This window comes from Scyliorhinus torazame, unplaced genomic scaffold (genome assembly GCF_047496885.1).
Source record: "Scyliorhinus torazame isolate Kashiwa2021f unplaced genomic scaffold, sScyTor2.1 scaffold_331, whole genome shotgun sequence".
Taxonomy (NCBI): Eukaryota; Metazoa; Chordata; class Chondrichthyes; order Carcharhiniformes; family Scyliorhinidae; genus Scyliorhinus; species Scyliorhinus torazame.
The window spans coordinates 5,276-27,782 of NW_027308058.1; the positions used below are offsets into that span (position 1 = coordinate 5,276).

At 45.6% G+C, this 22,507-nt stretch overlaps 1 protein-coding gene across 1 annotated transcript; it reads left to right on the plus strand.

The window, feature by feature from the left end:
* Positions 1–304: 304 nt before the first annotated feature.
* On the plus strand, positions 305–3,688 carry LOC140406166 (bromo adjacent homology domain-containing 1 protein-like). Its single transcript, XM_072494303.1, has 3 exons — positions 305–426; positions 1,596–1,687; positions 2,715–3,688. The coding sequence occupies exons 1-3, from the start codon at positions 355–357 to the stop codon at positions 2,899–2,901; spliced, it is 351 nt and encodes a 116-aa protein (XP_072350404.1). The 5' UTR covers positions 305–354; the 3' UTR covers positions 2,902–3,688.
* The last annotated feature ends 18,819 nt before the right edge of the window (positions 3,689–22,507 follow it).

Genomic DNA, 22,507 nt, shown 5'->3' on the forward strand with positions numbered 1-22,507 from the left:
CAATTAGAAAGACCGTTAAGAGTCGTGCACCTTGCTCTGGATCTCCTCACCTAAAGGACATATTCGTGAACCATTTTGGCCTCTGACAGTCGGATAGCTTCATGGTCACTTCTGCTGATAGTTTTACTGGATTCAAATTTCCGTGGTGGAATCTAAACGCTCATTCTTTAGATCAACTAATGCAACGCAAACCAGTGCATCAGTACACCCAGCCAAGCTGGTCGTAGAGAAGCCCAGTGATTCTCTGGAGGCAGCTGAAGCTGCCAGGAGCATTGTGCAAATTTGAGTGGTTATTGGGGCCTTCGCCTGAGCGCCCACTCATTAAAGTATTGCTTTCTTCCTGTAGGGGAACTCATGATGAGCCTTTACTGGTACTACAGGCCTGAGCACATCCAGGGAGGCAGAAATCCAAGCATTCACTGTGAGGTGAGAATCAGCAACCTTCCCTACAGAGTCTGTAGGCATTCACTTCTAAATCCTCTGTCTCTGCCTCTTGCTCTGTGCCTCTGCTGCCCTGTATTGGCCTCTTGCCTTGCTCCCATCTCTTCCTGCCCTCTGCCTCTTGCTATATTAGACTCTCCCCAGTACCTGTTTCGTGTGTGTGTGTGTGTGTGTTGTAGATATACTCTGTTCAGCATTGTCTTGGCTTTCAGTCTTCATTGGTGCTGCTTACTTTCAAGCTATTGCGACTATATTTGATGTGTAATGAAACCTTGACGTAGAAGGCGAGAGGTTGTATCTTTAGCTTTTGGTGAGGTGATGGAAAAGGAAGACTTTGCACTCAAGTGCCTTTTATCACATCCTGAAGTACTTCACATCTAATGAATTATGCAACATTGTGGGCTAAGACAGCAACCATTTTTAAATATAGCAGGATCCCAGAAATGGCATGCAATGATAGATATGTTGGTCTAATCTCGATGCTAATATCCATGGGCGCTGAGAAAAAACCCAAGCATGGAGACAGAGCAGGTCAATGCCCAACCTGGAGGATGGCACCTAATAATACAGCACTCATGGAGTGGAACTTGGAACTTCTGATTTGGTGAAAACGGGAAATGAGTGCCACCCAACTGAGCAAGATGTTCCCTTTCCTGCAGCTTACAGTGTCAAGTGGCTCCTTTGGGCACATTACAACCTTGTTTCACCAATAGATTTTACGGTCTGGTGATCTGAAGAATAACATTATTGAAACTGGAGGCTGCCTATTGGGGAGAATTTCTCCGATCAATCATCGCAAGCAATTCAGGATGAAGCCAGGCACAGATACGATTTAAAGCAGGATAGCTACTTGTATCTGATGGCCATCCATAAAGAGTTCTGTATCTAAGAAGACCCTGACTTTACAGGGTCTTTCTAAGTACAGAATAACAACTGGTCTTTTTCCCCCTCCTACCTCCCTGCAGAATGTGGCATTTTAATCCATGGAACATGAGCAGCTTGTTTCGATCCAAGTGACCATGGTGAGCATACCGAAGGGTACCTTGGCATTATGGCGATGTGCTGCTGGAATGGACTGGAGCACAAGTGGCTGAATAGGCCAGTATAGTGCAGGTTTTTTTTTTTTAAAGCCTGTCTCTCGTCTTCTCCCACAGAATGAGATCTTTGCTTCTCGGCATCAGGATGAGAACAGTGTGGCCTGCATTGAGGAGAAATGCTATGTGCTGACCTTCTCTGAATACTGCCGGTGAGTGACTCCAGGTTTTCTAGTGCTTTGGCAGGGAGGGCGTGGTGGGAAAGAGCATAGCAATGGGACACTTTCATCGAAATGTTCTCTCTTGATGGGAAGTCTAAAACCAAAGGCCATAAATATAAAATCACCACTAATAAATCCAAAAGGAAATTCAGGAGAAAACTCAGTGGTTAGAGACATTCCCTAGCACATAGAATAGTTGAGATGAATGGCATAGATTTATTGAAGGGGATGTTAAATAAATACATGAGGAATAAGAGAAAAGACTGAATACGAAAGGCGGCAGGAAATCTATTGCAGGGAGTTGGTTAGTAATCTAGAGATGTGCAGAGGGGATCTAGGACTGATAGGAGATCAGGAGGACAGTTCCCTTTTTCTTTTCAATCAGTTTCCAGGTACAAGTTTACTTGAGAACTGAAGTAGGCTATTCTGCTCATTCTGCTTGCTCCAACATTCAGTTATATCATGGCTGAATTGTATCACAATTCCATATTACTGGGCAATCCTTACCGAACAAACTATCAATCTCAGTCTTAGAAGAAAAAGTGCTTCCTGATTAATATTGTCTCCTTGTTCTTGATTTCTTCAGAGGAGAAGGTTTCTCCACATCTACCCAATTATTATCGTAAGCACTTTGATCAGATCACCCCGTAATCTTCTAAAACCAAGTTTATGCAATCTATCCTCATAATATAACCCTCTAGGCAAGTCCGTGTACAATTTTGGTTAGTCTGCCCCCCCACCTACTCCAAAGTCTCTTACCTGTGTTTTGGTGTCCAAAACGGATGCAGTATTCAAGTTGGGTTGTGACCAAGGCCCTGGACTGCTGAAACTTAACTTCTTCCTCCTTTGTATTCCAACTCCAACATTGAATGGAAATGGTTTCCGTTTTTCTGATTGCAGTGCACAGTATTAGCCTGACAGTCGGGCAATGTGGGTGGGTTCTGGTGTATATAACCCTATCTGACAACCCACTTCTACCTCTGTTTTCATTCATGTTTCCTCCCATCCTCTTCTGCAGGTTCTGTGCCTTGGCAAAGTGGCGAGAGGAGGGGGCCCCTGACCACCGACCAGTGGTCCCTCCCTCTGAAGAATACTCCACTCCTCCCCATCGCAAGGTCCCGGAAAACACCGACCCGGATCTGGTCTTTATTTGCAGGCACGTGTATGACTTCCGCCATGGTCGAACTCTGAAAAATCCGCAATAGGTTATAGCACTTCCCGAATTCCAAGGGAACTCAGGCTTAGAAAACAAACCTCTGTAATAACAGGAAAATGCATATGATGGATTTCGATGGATTTTTGACTGGAGATATGATTCCACATAACCTTCCTGGTGGACAACAAACACTCTTCCCCTTTGCCTTATGTACATAAATTAGAGAAATTTTTAAGACCTGTTCAATCACGCTGACTGTATACCAAAGGACAGTGACCGACCCGAAAACCTGCTCCTGGAAAACAGCGCTGGTTTCTGCACTAATCAATTCGACGATGTCATCAGAACACTCGAGTCACTTTTCTCATGCTCGTCCTCCATCACCACTAACAACGGGAGCTGCTTCCCAAGCGATTGCCGACCCATTTTGTGATTTTAAAAAAATTATAAATTACAAAAAAAATTGCACTTGTATTCCAAACTGATTTATTTCTCAAATGACCCTTACCCAATTTCCATGTTGGCAGGCAATGAATGCCAGCACTTAAATGTTTACGTCTGAATTGGGATAACATTCCAAATTCTTTCTCTCTTCCCTCTTTTTAATTATTATTATTACAAAGAAAATTGTTGGAATTAAATTTCAGAAAAATTGTATTGAGTTTTGAGGAAGAAAAATTAATATATGATTTGTTTGATAGCTATGTTTGAAGAGACTTTAAAAAAAAAAAAAAAATGTTCACTGATGTCCTGATGTTTTCACTTGAAAGTTTCTAATAATGTTTGAAGTGTTAGGCCTTTTGGCCACATAGAATTAAAGATGTTTCTGCCATCACCATTGGGATTTACTTTTGCTGCCATTTCTCCCATCATTTAGCAAGCCCACTCCAGGATTCTGTTTGCAGCTTGCTAGAAAAGCCCAATATTGGTCATCCTTGAATCTAAAATGGAGATTGACAACTGTCAGCAGGTTCACACCAGCAAAGCATCAGCTCGGCATTGCTAATGAGTAATTGGATGTTAGAGACCCTGGAATCGACCTGCATTTCTATAGCACCTTTCACTGTTCCGAAACACATTGCAGCTAACAAAGTAATTTAAAATTTCAGAGGAAGCACGGCAACCAAATTGAGCACAGTGAGCTCCCACAAACTGCAGTCAGGTAATAACTAGATAATCTGCTCGCTCTTAATTACTAATTTCAGTTGAGGGATAAGTATGACGAGGACTTGCAGCCTCCTTGCATACTTTGATGCCCACTTGAGAGGGCAGCTGGCCTCTGTTTAATATCTCAGCTGAAATACAGCAGCCCCAGCAATGCAGCTCCCCCTCAACATTACTCTGGATTGTCAACCTGGATTGTGTCTGGAGTGAGGTTTGAACTTGACCTGGTGACCCTGATCCACAACCGCCATTTGGGCATTCTTGAAATAACATGGAAAATGCTGGAAGTATCCCAGCCTGTCTAAATTCAAAATGGAAGAAAGGAGGTTAATGTTTGTTGAACTTCAAGACCAGTAAATACCTTTTGTAAAAGTGAGCAAAATAAAGTGAATCCATCACTTTGGATAGGCAGAAAGTTTTGAAGACGATTATATTGATGTTTCACTGGAATTTTGCTGGCATCTGTGGAATTACAGAGTTCCTTCGTCCATGAGATTAAAAGTGACCATGATGAATGGAAAGGAAAAGGTTGAATAAACTGAATGGAAAGACGTGTAATGGAACTTTTCACGGGAATCTGACACTAACCTTCACCAAATTGATCTTCAGTCTGTTAATCAGCTCCCCCAGTAGACTTCCTGATTTATTTATTATTTATTTAAAAAATAAATTAGAGTACCCAATTATTTTTTTTCCAATTAAGGGGCTATTTAGCGTGACAAATTCACCTAACCTTCACATCTTTTTGGGGTGTGGGGATGAGACCTCCGCAGACACAGAATGTGGAAACTTAATCATAGAATTTACAGTGCAGAAGGCGGCCATTCGATCTATCGAGTCTGCACCAGCCCTTGGAAAGCGCACCCTACTTAAGCCCCCGCCTCCATCCTATCCCAGTAACCCCACCTAACCTTTGGACACTAAGGGGCAATTTAGCAAAGCCAATCCACCTAACCTGCACACCATTGGACTGTGGGAGGAAACTGGAGCACCAGGAGGAAACCCATGGAGACACTGGGAGAATGTCCAAACTCTACACAGTCACCCGAGGCCGGAATTCAACCAGGGACCCTGGAGCTGTGAGGCAGCACTGCTAACCACCATGCCGCCATTTAGTTGTGCCTTTAACAGATCAAGAAAAGCATTGCCAAGGTGGAAGTGACTACACAATCTTCCTCGGAAACAAAGAATGAAATGTGAAGCTTCATCTGTGTGCTCAGAACCTGATGTTAATGTGGAGTACATATCTCCAATTCTAAATGCTCTCAAAATGACAGCATTGCAGCTTGTTTTGGAATTAAAAACACACACACACTTAATGACTGGTGTGGAATTATTCTTTTAATGATTCAACAAACGTAGCCTGGGAAGAAGCTGCCTTAAAGGGTTTAAAACATTTATGAAAACAGTGGTGACTGGGGTTTGGTGAAAGTAGAATTTGGTGCAGAGGTGGAAGGAGGTGCTAAGTAATTTAAACATGGGCAAAAGGTAACTCGCGTATGACCAATCTAATTGATTAGATATAACAATATATAATACATGCACAGGAACCAAGAGTAGGCCATTCAGCCCGTCACACTAAATGTGTGTGTGGGGAGATGATGGGACAGCTGAGATCCATTGTCTGCAATTCCTGTGTCATGTGGGAACTTCAACTGTGTCCTGGATAGCCACTTGGGCAGAGAGTGCATCCAATTACTTAAACAGTGACTCTGGGTTTCTGGAAGACCAGGTCGAGCCCCGCAGAGCATGTAGGATGCTGAGAATTTCATTTCCTAGAGTGCAAGTTGCAGAAGATGGTAACCCCATAGTCACAGTTCTGAGGTATAGTAACTGAATGGCCATCCAATTGGTTGCAAGAACCTGGGAGTACAGGAATCTTCCAGGAGAGTGGCACACAAACAAGCTTCCAATGCTGAATAATTGAGGGTGATGACACTGGAGGTGTGCAGTTTAGAATATATCTACAACCTCTCTGACTGCATGTGGGGGGAGAGAGGAGAATGGGGTCATCACAAGTGTGTAAATACAGTTCATATGAGGGATTCAATAGTTAGGGATGGACAGGCGTTTCTGCATCTGACAATGTGAGTCCTGTATGCTCTGTTGGCTTCTCACTGACGAGGTAAAGAATGTCACTGAATGGGTGCAGAACACTTTTTTGAGGTGGAAGATTAAAGCCAGAAGTTGTCCATTTTCAAACTGATGTAGGAAGGAAAAAGGTGTAATCCTGCAATCTTAAACTGCAGGAGCTTGGTGGAAAATGAAAACGCAAGACCTCCAGTGCTATGTGTTAATTCCGAGTTGAGTAAATTGAGATAATGAAAGGCTGGAGAAATGATGCAGACTTTAGATTCCAGGGACATTGGAACCTGTTCTATGGCACAGGAATGATCTGTTCAAGGTGGATGGGTTACATCACAAAAGGTTTGGGCCAATGACATCATTGGAAAGTTAACCAGTGGCTATGTGGGGGACTGTATAAATTAACTTGGGATAGAAATCGGCACCCGGAAGAAGCATTTGAGAGAAGAAACAAGGTGCACAGAGGGCTATGAGAGACGATGTTAGAACAAAGAACAGTTCAAAAATAGGGGGAGTAGATGGCGCCGGGGGAGGGAGAGGATTGCAAGGCAGACCAAGATGGGTTTGAAGTGCATGCACAGAAATTCCTGGAGCATAGAAATAAGGTGCGTTCTGCAGGCAAAAAAATCATGTAGGATTATGATGAAGTAGCAAAATCCCATTCTAAGGGAAGGAATGGGTACTTTTGGCTGCAAGGTAGTCAAGAAAAGTAATGAAGGAAAAATAGTGACAGTATTGATCAAAGAAACTTGTGGCACAGTAGCTAGCACTGCTGCCTCACAGGGCTGAGGACCTGAGTTTGATCCCAGCCCTGGATCACTGTCCGTGTGGAGTTTGCACATTCTCCCCGTATCTGCGTGGGTCTCACCCCTACAACCCAAAAAGATGTGCAGGGTAGATGGATTGGCCATGCTAAATTGCCCCTTAATTAGGGTGAACAAAATTATTGGGTACGTAAATTTAAAATAAAAAGAAATTTGTAGCACGAGAGGGGATGACGTCTATGAATTAACAATAGAGGAACCATTACAATGTTGGGTGGGGACAACATTGCCACCGAATAGTGTTAAAGGAGCAAGGGAGAAGCAGATTTGTCAGGAAATTGCAGAAAAATGCACAAATACAGAATAATAATGTAAAACTTCAATTAGCCAACTGTGTTAAAGGGAAGGTGGGGGGGATAATTTTCTTGGTGATTGTGTTTTCTGCCATTGAGGAAGGTAGCAGAACTGGATCAAATTTTGGAGTATGAAGTGGAGCAAATAAAGCATTTTACTGTTGAGTCTTTTGGGAAATTGATCACAATCAGTAGATTTGAAGTAGTTATGGAAAAGGACGAAGACAAAATCAAATGTGAAAATACTCAACTGGAGTTGAAAGTGGATCTGGCCCAGGTGGATTTGGAAAGAAAGATTGCTTATTCACTATGCCATTTGCCAATGAGAATCCTTCGAAGAGCGTATAGATCGGATACAGCAGGCACAATCCAATAGGAGGAAGGATTACATAAAATCGGGACTAAAATGCAACACAAAAAGGAAGTTTATTATAAATGCCAATTTACTAATTCTGTAGAGAACCAAGCTGAACAGAGAAGTGAGGGACAAAGTGATGAGTCTAGATTAGCTGATGGCCGAAATAAGTGAACCCAAAGTTTTGTATAAACATAAATAGTAAAAGGGAATCTAAGGAAGGATGTAGCTGAATCGTGACCAAGAAAATCATTCAATGAAGGCAGAGATTATTTGAAAGACTACATTGCATCTTTCTTTACTATCTCTTCCTTTATTGTGGCAATGTCAAAATTCTCTTCTTCAGTGGAGATTTTTTTAAAAATGAGGTATCTCAAAAGTTGACTGCTTAAATCAGAAACTTCATCCACTCCAGCTGGGTGCATAGTAATTTACTGAAGGAAGTAAGGGTGGAAGTTGCAGAGGCTCTGCTCTTAATCTGTAAACTCTATATATGGGAGTGCTGCCAGAAGACTGGATAATTGCAAATTTACATCCCTTTCTCAAAAGGTGAGAGGGGCAGGTCAAGTCAGTTTAAGATTGATGAGGACATTTATAGATAATCTTTATTGTCACAAGTAGGCTTACAATAAACAGTGCAATGAAGTTACTGTGAAAAGCCCCAGTCGTCACACTCCGGCGCCTGTTTGGGTACACGGAGAATTCAGAATGTCCAATTCACCTAACAAGCACGTCTTGTGGGAGGAAACCCACCCAGACACGGGGAGAACGTGCAGACTCTGTACAGTGACCCAAGGTGGGAATCGAACCTGGGACCCTGGTGCTGTGAAGCAACAGTGCTAACCACTGTGCTACCGTGCTATCAATCCAGAACAAAATGAATTGGAAATTGAAAAAAATGGGTTAATAAAGAAGGCCAATTGTATCAGACTAGCTTGATTGAGTTCTTTGAAGTAATCAAGAGCGATTGACTACGTTGCTTATATGCGTTTTCAAAAGGGATTTGATCAGTTACCACATCACAAATGTGTTGGAAGAGTTGAAGACCATGGGATTAAAGGGGAAGTGGCTACTTGGACACAGAATTGACAAAGGGGACAGAAGGCAAGGAATAGGGTTAAAAATTAAAAAGCAGAACCTTCAGTCCCAGTTGAAGTGTCGACCTGTACACTCTGCAAAAAATGTTTGCATAACACGTTCAACAAAGTAAAATGTCAAGGTGCTTTACAGGAGCATTGGAAGTAAATTGACACTGAGCTACATGAGCTATCAGGACAGGTGCCAAATTCTTGGTCATGGAGGTTCGTTTTAAGGAGCATCTTGAAGAAGGAGTGAGGTGGAGAGGTTTAAGGAAGAAATTTGCGCTGAAGGCACATGAAGGCACAGCTACCAGTGTTGAGGTGAAAGGAGCGGTGATGCACAAGTGACCAAACTCATTAGTAAACTACAGACTGTATTTTTGATTTGACGTACACCGATTTTGAGATTTGTGCACTGAATTGTGCACCTAATTTCCCAGCATGCTGCTACTATTGCAGTAGTGAGTTCATGATCTGCACAGAAAGATTTCAGACCCAGAATCGGTGGTGGGGAGGAAGAGGATACGTTGGGTGAGGGGTAGACCTGATAGGAACATAGGAAAGAGGAGCAGGTTTAGGCCATTTGACCTCGAGCCTGTTCTGCTATTCAACTAGATCATAGTTGGTCTACGTCAACACAGTTTTCCCACACTAGCCCCATACCTCACAATGTCTTTAATATCTACAAATCTACCGATCTCTGTCTTGAATATACTCTATGACTGAGCCTCCACAACTCTCTGGGGTAGAGACTTCCAAAGATTCACCAACCTCTGAGTAAAGAAATTCCTCCTAAGCTCAGGCCTAACCCTGTTTCTAGACACACCAGCCAGAGGAAACATCATGCTGCACCTATCATGTTGAGCCCCGTCAAAATGTTGTATGTTTTAATGAGATCATCTCTCATTTTTAAACTAGCGAATACAGGCCCAGTTTCCTCAATCTCTTTGTAGGACATTACTGCCATTCCTGAAGTCAGTCTTTGTGACATTTGCTGTACGGCAAGTAATATCCTTTCTTGGGTAAGGAGACCAAGACTGTTCACAATACTCCAGGTGCAGTCTCACCAAAGCTCTATACAATTGCAGTAAGACATCTTTACTCTTGTACTCAAATCCTCTTGCAATAAAGACCAACAAACCATTTTCCTTCCCAATCGTTTGTTGCATCTGAATGTTTTCTTTTATTTACTCCGGAAGTAGGACACCAGGTCCCTCTTTGGCATCAATACTTGCCAATTTCTCTTTTTCCAATTGAGGGGCAATTTCGTGTGGCCAATCCACCTACCCTGCACATCTTTGGCTTGTGGTGGCTAAACACAGGGAGAATGTGCAAATTCCACACGGACGGTGACCCAGAGCCGGGATCGAACCTGGGACCTGGGCGCCATGAGGCAGCATTGCTCACCACTGCGCCACTGTGCTGCCTCTGAGAGAGTGGATGTTTAAGGTGGTGGATGAGTTGTTGAAAGAGCAAAAGGCTTTATCCTGGATGGTACTGAGTGTAGTGCAAGGATCTGGTATATTTACGGTTTCTGACTACAGTGATGTGAGATCACATGACCCACACCTGGCATTAGTCTAGCGTTGGACAGAGCTGTGTATAGAAGCAACCATAGAGATAGCTCCGAGCTTGAACTCTTTACAATATATATGTACATAGTTCTTGTAGTTGATAAATTCATTTAGACTACAAATACTTCATTAAGACCTACCAAATGATACCAACACCCTGCAACATCGAGCTTCTTGAATGTTGCATGGCTGCACCCACCAGATGTCGTAACAATTGCATCACATGTCTGACTTTGGGTCTTACATTCTTTCATATTCTCCAGCTACAAATTGGGATTGGTAGTCTTCCCTCCCTCTATTGAGGTTTGGTATAGGTTTTGAACCACCTACTCTTATTCAATTTTGCCACACCCTGCTGCTGCAGTTTGGAATTTAGTTCTGAAAGTATATTGGTAAATACATTCTATTCCATGTCGATCTTCTGGTTAAGCAGTGACTTGATGTTGATTTGTGACAAGCACAGTGGCAGGCACAGCTAATTGGCTTAGTGGCGGGCACAGCTAATTGGCACAGCTTGCAGACAGCCCTGTAATCATGCTAGGTTTTGATTTTGTTTTCTCCTTCGCTTGATTTCAACATCTACTGTGTCGCATTACTGAAACTCAGTTTAGCGTTGTCAACTCTGGACATAAACCTGGAGGTTTTGTCACATGACTTACTGCTTCTGGCAGCCTCACACTCCACATCCATTCTCCCACTGCCCTGCCTTCCCACACTGATTGGAAAGCAAACACTCTCCATTATCCAGTTGGATGATTCTTGACTGTCAATCAACCTTTTCCTCCCCACCCTCCAAATCCAATATTTTTATAACTATCAACAGAAATGTTTTGAAGAACTTACCTTTCCCCCTATGCTTTCCTGGATAGCATTCTGCAATTCCTGGAGACTCCAGGAAATTTCTATGTTACAGGAGCAAGCTCGGGATGAATACGAATCCTTGTTATGGCCGATAAATGTATGAAGCATTTAAAGATATCTAATGGATGTTTGGCACACCACAAGCTTGGTGGAATTATGTACGCAGTAATTTTTAAAAATGTTGATGAAGGTCAGAAACCAGAACTTGGGTTCCATTTTGAATAATGTAAAATGGCCACATTATTTTTTAAAAAAATTTTTGAGTACCCAATTCATTTTTTCCAATTAAGGGGCAATTTAGCATGGCCGATCCACCTACCCTGCACATCTTTGGCTTGTGGGGGCGAAACCCACGCAAACACGGGGAGAATGTGCAAACTCCACACGGACAGTGACCCAGAGCCGGGATCGAACCTGGGACCTCGGCGCTAACCATAATGACCATTTATTTAGGTCAGTGGCTAATGCTTGGGACAAGGACTGATGAATTCAGAAACAGATCCTGAGAGCGAAAATGGAGAGCAAATAAAATAGGTGTCCACCATAGCTCAGTTGGTAGTGCTGTGACCCCTCTGCATCAGAAGGTTGTGAGTTCATGTCTCCATAGAGAGACTTGAGCACATGATTTAGGCTGGCGCTTCCAGAGTGCTGCATTACTTGAGATGCAGTCTTTTGGATGATACATTAAACTGAAGCCTCATCTGCCCTGTCCGTTGGATGTAACACCTCAGAGCACTGATTACGAAAATAATGGGCGAATTCTTTGCAGTGTGCCTAGTCATCAACACATTGGCGTTTGAGGGACCTTGCTATACGCAAACTGGTTGTCACATTCCGAACACTACCTACGTCAGAAGTACTTTATCTACTGTAAAGCACTTTGGGACATCCTGAAATCATGCTATTTGTATAAACACAATTTCATTTCATGAAGATCGAGACACAGTGCTCTTTAAATAGTCATCACACATATTTAAGTGACGTCCCTCCCGGGCTTGAACATGAAAATCCAGGCTGACGCTCTCGCACAGAAGAGGGCATTTCGCTGTCGGAGGTGTCATCTTTCGGATGAGACTGGGAACCGAGACCCTGTCCGGCTGCTCAGATGGATGGAAAAAAAAAATCCCACGGCACTATTTCGTCGAAGAGAAGGAGCGCAACCCCCGTTGTCCTGGCCAATATATATTCCTCAATCAACATTGCAGATTTTGTCGACGTTATCACATTGTTGTTTGTGGGAGTTTGGTGAGAACAAATCGGTTGCCACAGTGCCTATATTACACCAGTGAATTCAATAACACTTCAGTAACTACTTCATTTGCATGTAAAGTGCTTTGAGATGTCTGGTGGTCTTGAACGCGATACAAATGCAAGTCTTCTGTCATGCATAAGACAAGTGGCAGAAGCAATGTGCTAGGCTCTGCTGCCACCTGCAGGGTAGTTTCTGAAGGAACCTCTGACAACAATCAACTGAAAGCTATCTCCACGGTAGAATTTGATTATTTCTGTATCTTCTTTCCTTCCCTGTAATTTAATGAAGTTACAGTGAAAAGGGTGCAGATCAGTATTAGGTGCTTTATTTGCAACTATTTCCTGCTGCGTATTTATTTTTTTAAATTTAGAATACCCAATTAATTTTTTCCAATTAAGGGGCAATTTAGCGTGGCCAATCCACATAGCCTGCACGTCTTAGGGTTGTAGGGGCGAAACCCACGCAAACACGGGGAGAATGTGAAAACTCCACACGGACAGTGACCCAGAGCCGGGATCGAACCTGGGACCTCGGCGCCGTGAGGCAGCAGGGCTAACCCACCGCGCCACCGTGCTGCCCTCACTGCCATCACTGACTGCAGATTTCCAATCTCTCTGGAAGGTGTATATTTGTTACTCCAGAGTAGGTTCCCTCACAAGGCCCTGGTTTCACAGGTTCTGGTCCTTCATTGGACATAGGATTCAAAGATTCTACCTGGTCCCTCACTAGACTCTGGATTCACAGGCTCTGGTCCACCAGTGGACTCTGGATTTAAAGGTTCTACCTGGTCCCACATTGATCTCTGGATTCACAGGTTACCCTGTTCCTCACAGGACTCTGGATTCACAGTTTCCTCTGGTCCCTCACTGGGCTCTGGATTCACAAGTTCTGGTCTCACAAAAGGCTCTGGATTCACAGGTTCTGGTCCTTCACTGTAATCAGGATTCACAGGTTGTTTTCTCTCATGGGTTCTGGATTCAAAGGCCCCTCTGGGCCCCAATTGGGCTCTGATTTCACAGGATTTTGACCGTCACTGGGCTCTGGAATCACAGGTTCCCTCTGGTCCCTCGGTGGGTGCTGGATTCACAGGTTCTGGTCCTTTACTGGAATTTGGATTCACAAGTTCCCTCTGTTCCCGCACAGGAATCTGGAATCATAAGGACATTCAGTTCCCTCACTGGACTCTGGATTCACAGGTTCCCACTGGACTCTCGCTGGACTCTGGATTCACAGGTTCCCTCTGGACCTTCACTGGACTCTGGATTTGCAAGTTGCCTTTGGTCCCGCAGTGGACTCTGGATTGATAAGGCTCTGGATTCACAGATTCAGGTTCTTCACTGGACCCTGGGTTCATAAGTTTCCTCTGCCCCCAATTCACAGGATCCCCCTGACCCCTCACGGGGTTCTGGATTCGCAGGTTCCTTCTGAGAAAATTCAAAGATTTTATAGCAGAGCACTTAGAAAACATTGAGAGGATCGGACAGAATCGGCATGGATTTATGAAGAGGAAATCATGCTTGCCAAATCTACTGGAATTCTTTGAGGATGTAACTAATAAACTTGATGAGGGGGAGCCAGGGATGTGGTGTATTTGGACTTTCAGAAGGCTTTTAACAGTCCCGCATAAAAGATTAGCATATAAAATGAAAGCACATGGGATTAGGGTGTATTGAGATAGAAAACTGGTCAGCAGACAGGAAACAAAGAGTAGGAATTAACGGGTCTTTTTCAAATTGGCAGGCAGTAACTAGAGAGTGCCACAGGGATCGGGGCTAGGACCCCAGCTATTCACAATATATATTAATGATTTAGATGAGGGAACAAAATGTCATCCCTCCAAATTTGCAGATGACACCAAATTGGGTGGGGAAGGTGAGCTGTGAGGAGGATGCAGAGATCCTTCAGTGTGATTTGGACAAGTTGAGTGAGTGGGCAAATGAATGGCAGATGCAGTATAATTTGGAGAAATGCGAGGTTATCCACTTTGGTAGCAAAAACAAGAAGACAGAATATTATCTGAACGGCCATAAATTAGGAGAGGAGAATGTGCAACAAGTCCTCCGTGTCCTCACACACCAGTCACTGCTGTCACTTGCTGCAATTATACAGGCCTTGGTGAGGCCACACCTGGAATATTGTGTTCGGTTTTGGTCTCCTTATCTGAAGGAGGATGTTCTAGCAATAGAGGGAGTGCAGCAAAGGTTTACCAGACTGATTCCTGGGATGGGAGTACTGATGTACAAGGAGAGATTGAATCGGTTAGGATTGTATTTGCTGGAGTTCAGAAGAATGAGGGGCGGATCTCATAGAAACCGATAAAATTCTGACAGGGCTGGACAGGGTAGATGCAGGAAGGATGTTCCCAATGGTGGGTGAGTCCAGAATCAGGGGTCACAGTCTGAGGATACAGGGTAGACCATTTAGGACAGAGATGAGGAGAAGTTTCTTCACCTAGAGAGTGGTGAGCCTGTGGAAATTGTTTCCACAGGAAGTAGTTGAGTCCAAAACACTGTACAGTTTCAAGAAACAGTTAGATATCGCACTTAGGGTGAAGGGGATCAAAGGATATGGGGGAAAGCGGGATTAGGCTATTGAGTTGGATGATCAGCCATGATCTTAATGAATGGCGGACTGGGCTTGAAGGCCTCTGGATTCAGTTTCCCTTGGGTCCCTCTCTGGAAAATGGATTCACAGGTTCAGGTTACTCTCTGAGCTCTGGATTCACAGGTTCAGGTTACTCTCTGAGCTCTGGATTCACAGGTTCAGGTTACTCTCTGAGCTCTGGATTCACAGGTTCAGGTTACTCTCTGAGCTCTGGATTCACAGGTTCAGGTTACTCTCTGAGCTCTGGATTCACAGGTTCAGGTGACTCACTGGGCTCTGGATTCACAGGTTCAGGTTACTCACTGGACTCTTGATTCACAGGTTCAGGTTGCTCTCTGGGCTCTGGATTCACAGGTTCAGGTTACTCTCTGGGCTCTGGATTCACAGGTTCAGGTTACTCTCTGGTCTCTGGATTCACGGGTTCAGGTTACTCTCTGGGTTCTGGATTCACAGGTTCAGGTTACTCACTGGGTTCTGGATTCACAGGTTCAGGTTACTCTCTGGAATCTGGATCACGGGTTCAGGTTACTCACTGGGCTCTGGATTCAGAGGTTCAGGTTACTCACTGGGTTCTGGATTCACAGGTTCAGGTCATTCTCTGGACTCTGGATTCACGGGTTCAGGTGACGCACTGGGCTCTGGATTCACAGGTTCAGGTTACTTTCTGGACTCTGGATTCACAGGTTCAGGTTACTCATTGGGCTCTGGATTCAAAGGTTCAGGTTAATCTCTGGGCTCTGGATTCACAGGTTCCGGGTACTCACTGGGTTCAGGATTCACAGGTTCAGGTTACTCTCTGGACACTGGATTCACAGGTTCAGGTTACTCTCTGGACTCTGGATTCACAGGTTCAGGTTACTCTCTGGAATCTGGATTCACGGGTTCGGGTTACTCACTGGGCTCTGGATTCACAGGTTCAGGTTACTCACTGGGCTCTAGATTCACAGGTTCAGGTGACTCACTGGACTCTGGATTCACAGGTCCAGGTAACTCACTGGACTCTGGATTCACAGGTTCAGGTTACTCACTGGGTTCTGGGTTCACAGGTTCAGGTTATTCTCTGGACTCTGGATTCACAGGTTCAGGTTACTCTCTGGACTCTGGATTCACAGGTTCAGGTTACTCATTGTGCTCTGGATTCACAGGTTCAGGTTACTCTCTGGACTCTGGATTCACAGATTCAGGTTACTCACTGGAATCTGGATTCACAGGTTCGGGTTACTCACTGGGCTCTAGATTCACAGGTTCAGGTTACTCATTGTGCTCTGGATTCACAGGTTCAGGTTACTCACTGGACTCTGGATTCACAGGTTCAGGTTACTCTCTGGAATCTGGATTCACGGGTTCGGGTTACTCACTGGGCTCTAGATTCACAGGCTCAGGTTACTCACTGGGCTCTAGATTCACAGGTTCAGGTTACTCACTGGGCTCGTAATTCACAGGTTCAGGTTACTCACTGGGCTCTGGATTCACAGGTTCAGGTTACTCTCTGGGCTCTGGATTCTCAGGTTCAGGTTACTCACTGGGCTCTGGAGTCACAGGTTCAGGTTACTCACTGGTCTCTGGATTTACAGGTTCAAGTTACTCACTGGGCTCTGGATTCTCAGGTTGAGGTTACTCACTGGGCTCTGGAGTCACAGGTTCAGTTTACTCACTGGGCTCTGGATTCCCAGATTCATGTTACTCATTGGTCTCTGGATTCACAGGTTCAGGTTACTCACTGGGCTCTGGATTCACAGGTTCAAGTTACTCTCTGGGCTCTGGGTTCACAGGTTCATTTTCCTTTCTGGGCTCTGGATTCACAGGTTCAGGTTACTTACTGGAATCTGGAATCACAGGTTCAGTTAACTCTCTGGATTGACAGGTTCAGGTTACTCACTGGGCTCTGGATTCACAGGTTCAGGTTACTCACTGGTCTATGGATTCACAGGTTCAGGTTACTCTCTGGACTCTGGATTCACGGGTTCAGGTTACTCACTGGGCTCTGGATTCACAGATTCAGGCTGCTCACTGGGCTGTAGATTCACAGGTACAGGTTACTCACTGGACTCTGGATTCACAGGTTCAGGTTACTCACTGGGCTCTGGATTCACAGGTTCAGGTTACTCACTGGACTCTTGATTCACAGGTTCAGGTTACTCTATGGACTCTGGATTCACAGGTTCAGGTTACCCTCGGGGCTCTGGAGTCACAGGTTCAGGTTACTCACTGGGCTTTGGAGTCACAGTTTCAGGTTACTCACTGGGCTCTGAATTCACAGGTTCAGGTTACTCACTGGGCTCTGGATTCACAGGTTCAGGTTACTCACTGGGCTCTGGATTCACAGGTTCAGGTTACTCACTGGGCTCTGTATTCACAGGTTCAGGTTACTCACTGGGCTCTGTATTCACAGGTTCAGGTTACTCTCTGGGCTCTGGATTCGCAGGTTCAGGTTATTCTCTGGGCTCTGGATTCACAGGTTCAGGATACTCTCTGGGCTCTGGGTTCACAGGTTCAGGTTCCTTTCTGGGCTCTGGATTCACACTTTCACGTTACTCTCTGGGCTCTCGATTCACAGGTTCAGGTTACTCTCTAGGCTCTGGATTCACAGGTTCAGGTTACTCACTGGGCTCTGGATTCACAGGTTCAGGTTACTCACTGGGATCTGGATTCACAGGTTCAGGTTACTCTCTGGGCTCTGGATTCACAGGTTCAGGTTACTCTCTGGACTCTGGATTCACAGGTTCAGGTTTCTCTCGGGGTTCTGGATTCACAGGTTCAGGTTACTCTCTGGACTCTGGATTCACAGGTTCAGGTTACTCACTGAACTCTGGATTCACAGTTACAGGTTACTCTCTGGACTCTGGATTCAAAGGTTCAGGTTACTCACTGGACTCTGGATTCACAGGTTCAGGTTACTCACTGGACTCTTGATTCGCAGGTTCAGGTTACTCTCTGGACTCTGGATTCACAGGTTCAGGTTACTCTCTGGACTCTGGATTCACAGGTTCAGGTTCCTCACTGGGTTCTGGATTCACAGGTTCAGGTTACTCTCTGTACTCTCGATTCACAGGTTCAGGTTACTCTCGGGGCTCTGGATTCACAGGTTCAGGTTACTCACTGGGCTTTGGAGTCACAGTTTCAGGTTACTCACTGGGCTCTGGATTAACAGGTTCAGGTTACTCACTGGGCTCTGGATTCACAGGTTCAGGTTACTCACTGGGATCTAGATTCACAGGTACATGTTACTCACTGGGATCTGGATTCACAGGTTCAGGTTACTCACTGGGCTCAGGATTCACAGGTTCAGGTTACTCACTGGACTCTTGGTTCGCAGGTTCAGGTTACTCTCTGGACTCTGGTTTCACAGGTTCAGGTTACTCGTTGAGCTCTGGATTCACAGCTTCAGGTTACTCACTGGGCTCTGGATTCACAGGTTCAGGTTACTCACTGGGCTCTCGATTCACAGGTTCAGGTTACTCAATGGGCTCTGGAGTCACAGCTTCAGGTTACTCACTGGGCTCTGGATTCACAGGTTCAAGTTACTCACTGGGCTCTGGATTCACAGGTTCAGGTTACTCACTGGGCTCTGGATTCACAGGTTCAGGTTACTCACTGGCCTCTGAATTCACAGATTCAGGATACGCTCTGGGCTCTGGATTCACAGGTTCAGGTTACTCACTGGGCTCTGAATTCACAGATTCAGGTTACTCACTGGGCTCTGAATTCACAGGTTCAGGTTACTCTCTGGACTCTGGATTCACAGGTTCAGGTTACTCATTGAGCTCTGGATTCACAGCTTCAGGTTACTCTCTGGGCTCTGGATTCACAGGTTCAGTTTACTCAGTGGGCTCTTGAGTCACCGGTTCAGGTTACTCACTGGGTTCAGGATTCACAGGTTCAGTTGACTCACTGGGCTCTGGATTCACAGGTTCAGGTTTCTTTCTGGGCTCTGGGTTCACAGGTTCAGGTTACTCACTGGAATCTGGATTCACAGGTTCAGTTTACTCACTGGGCTCTGGAGTCACAGGTTCAGATTACTCACTGGGTTCAGGATTCACAGGTTCAAATTACTCACTGGGCTCTGGATTCACGGGTTCAGGTTACTCACTGGACTCTGGATTCACAGCTTCAGGTTACTCTCTGGGCTCTGGATTCACGGGTTCAGGTTACTCACTGGACTCTGGATTCACAGCTTCAGGTTACTCTCTGGGCTCTGGATTCACAGGTTCAGGTTACGCACTGGATTCTGGATTCACAGGTTCAGGTTACTCACTGGACTCTGGATTCACGGGGCCAGGTTACTCACTGGGTTCTGGATTCACGGGTTCAGGTTGCTCTCTGGACTCTGGATTCACAGGTTCAGGTTACTCTCTGGGCTCTGGATTCACAGTTTCAGGTTACTCTCTGGACTCTGGATTCACAGTTTCAGGTTACTCTCTGGGCTACGGATTCACAGGTTCAGGTTACTCTCTGGGCTCTGGATTCACAGGTTCAGGTTACTCAATGGACTCTGGATTCACAGGTTCAGGTTACTCACTGGGTTCTGGATTCACAGGTTCAGGTTACTCACTGGTTTCTGGATTCACAGGTTCAGGTTACTCATTGGGCTCTGGATTCATGGGTTCAGGTTACTCTCTGGGCTCTGGATTCACAGGTTCAGGTTACTCTCTGAGCTCTGGATTCACAGGTTCCGGTTACTCTCGGGGCTCTGGATTCACAGTTTAAGGTTACTCACTGGGTTCTGGATTCTCAGGTTCAGATTACTCACTGGTCTTTGGAATCACAGGTTCAGGTTACTCACTGGGCTCTGGATTCACAGGTTCAGGTTACTCACTGGGCTCTAGATTCACAGGTACAGGTTACTCACTGGGATCTGGATTCACAGGTTCAGGTTACTCACTGGGCTCTGGATTCACAGGTTCAGGTTACTCACTGGACTCTTGATTCGCAGGTTCAGGTTACTCTCTGGACGCTGGATTCACAGGTTCAGGTTACTCTCTGGACTCTGGATTCACAGGTTCAGGTTACTCACTGGGTTCTGGATTCACAGGCTCAGGTTACTCTCTGGACTCTGGATTCACAGGTTCAGGTTACTCTCGGGGCTCTGGATTCACAGGTTCAGGTTACTCACTGGGCTTTGGAGTCACAGTTTCAGGTTACTCACTGGGCTCTGGATTCACAGGTTCAGGTGACTCACTGGGCTCTGGATTCACAGGTTCAGGTTACTCACTGGACTCTTGATTCACAGGTTCAGGTTGCTCTCTGGGCTCTGGATTCACAGGTTCAGGTTACTCTCTGGGCTCTGGATTCACAGGTTCAGGTTACTCTCTGGTCTCTGGATTCACGGGTTCAGGTTACTCTCTGGGTTCTGGATTCACAGGTTCAGGTTACTCACTGGGTTCTGGATTCACAGGTTCAGGTTACTCTCTGGAATCTGGATCACGGGTTCAGGTTACTCACTGGGCTCTGGATTCAGAGGTTCAGGTTACTCACTGGGTTCTGGATTCACAGGTTCAGGTCATTCTCTGGACTCTGGATTCACGGGTTCAGGTGACGCACTGGGCTCTGGATTCACAGGTTCAGGTTACTTTCTGGACTCTGGATTCACAGGTTCAGGTTACTCATTGGGCTCTGGATTCAAAGGTTCAGGTTAATCTCTGGGCTCTGGATTCACAGGTTCCGGGTACTCACTGGGTTCAGGATTCACAGGTTCAGGTTACTCTCTGGACACTGGATTCACAGGTTCAGGTTACTCTCTGGACTCTGGATTCACAGGTTCAGGTTACTCTCTGGAATCTGGATTCACGGGTTCGGGTTACTCACTGGGCTCTGGATTCACAGGTTCAGGTTACTCACTGGGCTCTAGATTCACAGGTTCAGGTGACTCACTGGACTCTGGATTCACAGGTCCAGGTAACTCACTGGACTCTGGATTCACAGGTTCAGGTTACTCACTGGGTTCTGGGTTCACAGGTTCAGGTTATTCTCTGGACTCTGGATTCACAGGTTCAGGTTACTCTCTGGACTCTGGATTCACAGGTTCAGGTTACTCATTGTGCTCTGGATTCACAGGTTCAGGTTACTCTCTGGACTCTGGATTCACAGATTCAGGTTACTCACTGGAATCTGGATTCACAGGTTCGGGTTACTCACTGGGCTCTAGATTCACAGGTTCAGGTTACTCATTGTGCTCTGGATTCACAGGTTCAGGTTACTCACTGGACTCTGGATTCACAGGTTCAGGTTACTCTCTGGAATCTGGATTCACGGGTTCGGGTTACTCACTGGGCTCTAGATTCACAGGCTCAGGTTACTCACTGGGCTCTAGATTCACAGGTTCAGGTTACTCACTGGGCTCGTAATTCACAGGTTCAGGTTACTCACTGGGCTCTGGATTCACAGGTTCAGGTTACTCTCTGGGCTCTGGATTCTCAGGTTCAGGTTACTCACTGGGCTCTGGAGTCACAGGTTCAGGTTACTCACTGGTCTCTGGATTTACAGGTTCAAGTTACTCACTGGGCTCTGGATTCTCAGGTTGAGGTTACTCACTGGGCTCTGGAGTCACAGGTTCAGTTTACTCACTGGGCTCTGGATTCCCAGATTCATGTTACTCATTGGTCTCTGGATTCACAGGTTCAGGTTACTCACTGGGCTCTGGATTCACAGGTTCAAGTTACTCTCTGGGCTCTGGGTTCACAGGTTCATTTTCCTTTCTGGGCTCTGGATTCACAGGTTCAGGTTACTTACTGGAATCTGGAATCACAGGTTCAGTTAACTCTCTGGATTGACAGGTTCAGGTTACTCACTGGGCTCTGGATTCACAGGTTCAGGTTACTCACTGGTCTATGGATTCACAGGTTCAGGTTACTCTCTGGACTCTGGATTCACGGGTTCAGGTTACTCACTGGGCTCTGGATTCACAGATTCAGGCTGCTCACTGGGCTGTAGATTCACAGGTACAGGTTACTCACTGGACTCTGGATTCACAGGTTCAGGTTACTCACTGGGCTCTGGATTCACAGGTTCAGGTTACTCACTGGACTCTTGATTCACAGGTTCAGGTTACTCTATGGACTCTGGATTCACAGGTTCAGGTTACCCTCGGGGCTCTGGAGTCACAGGTTCAGGTTACTCACTGGGCTTTGGAGTCACAGTTTCAGGTTACTCACTGGGCTCTGAATTCACAGGTTCAGGTTACTCACTGGGCTCTGGATTCACAGGTTCAGGTTACTCACTGGGCTCTGGATTCACAGGTTCAGGTTACTCACTGGGCTCTGTATTCACAGGTTCAGGTTACTCACTGGGCTCTGTATTCACAGGTTCAGGTTACTCTCTGGGCTCTGGATTCGCAGGTTCAGGTTATTCTCTGGGCTCTGGATTCACAGGTTCAGGATACTCTCTGGGCTCTGGGTTCACAGGTTCAGGTTCCTTTCTGGGCTCTGGATTCACACTTTCACGTTACTCTCTGGGCTCTCGATTCACAGGTTCAGGTTACTCTCTAGGCTCTGGATTCACAGGTTCAGGTTACTCACTGGGATCTGGATTCACAGGTTCAGGTTACTCTCTGGGCTCTGGATTCACA

Bases quoted from the DNA above. Each gene is read 5' to 3' on its own strand.
- LOC140406166 (XM_072494303.1), top strand. From the start codon at position 355: ATGATGAGCCTTTACTGGTACTACAGGCCTGAGCACATCCAGGGAGGC. The intron at 427-1,595 runs GTGAGAATCAGC...CTTCTCCCACAG, and splicing joins ATCCAAGCATTCACTGTGAG to AATGAGATCTTTGCTTCTCG. The intron at 1,688-2,714 runs GTGAGTGACTCC...CCTCTTCTGCAG, and splicing joins ACCTTCTCTGAATACTGCCG to GTTCTGTGCCTTGGCAAAGT.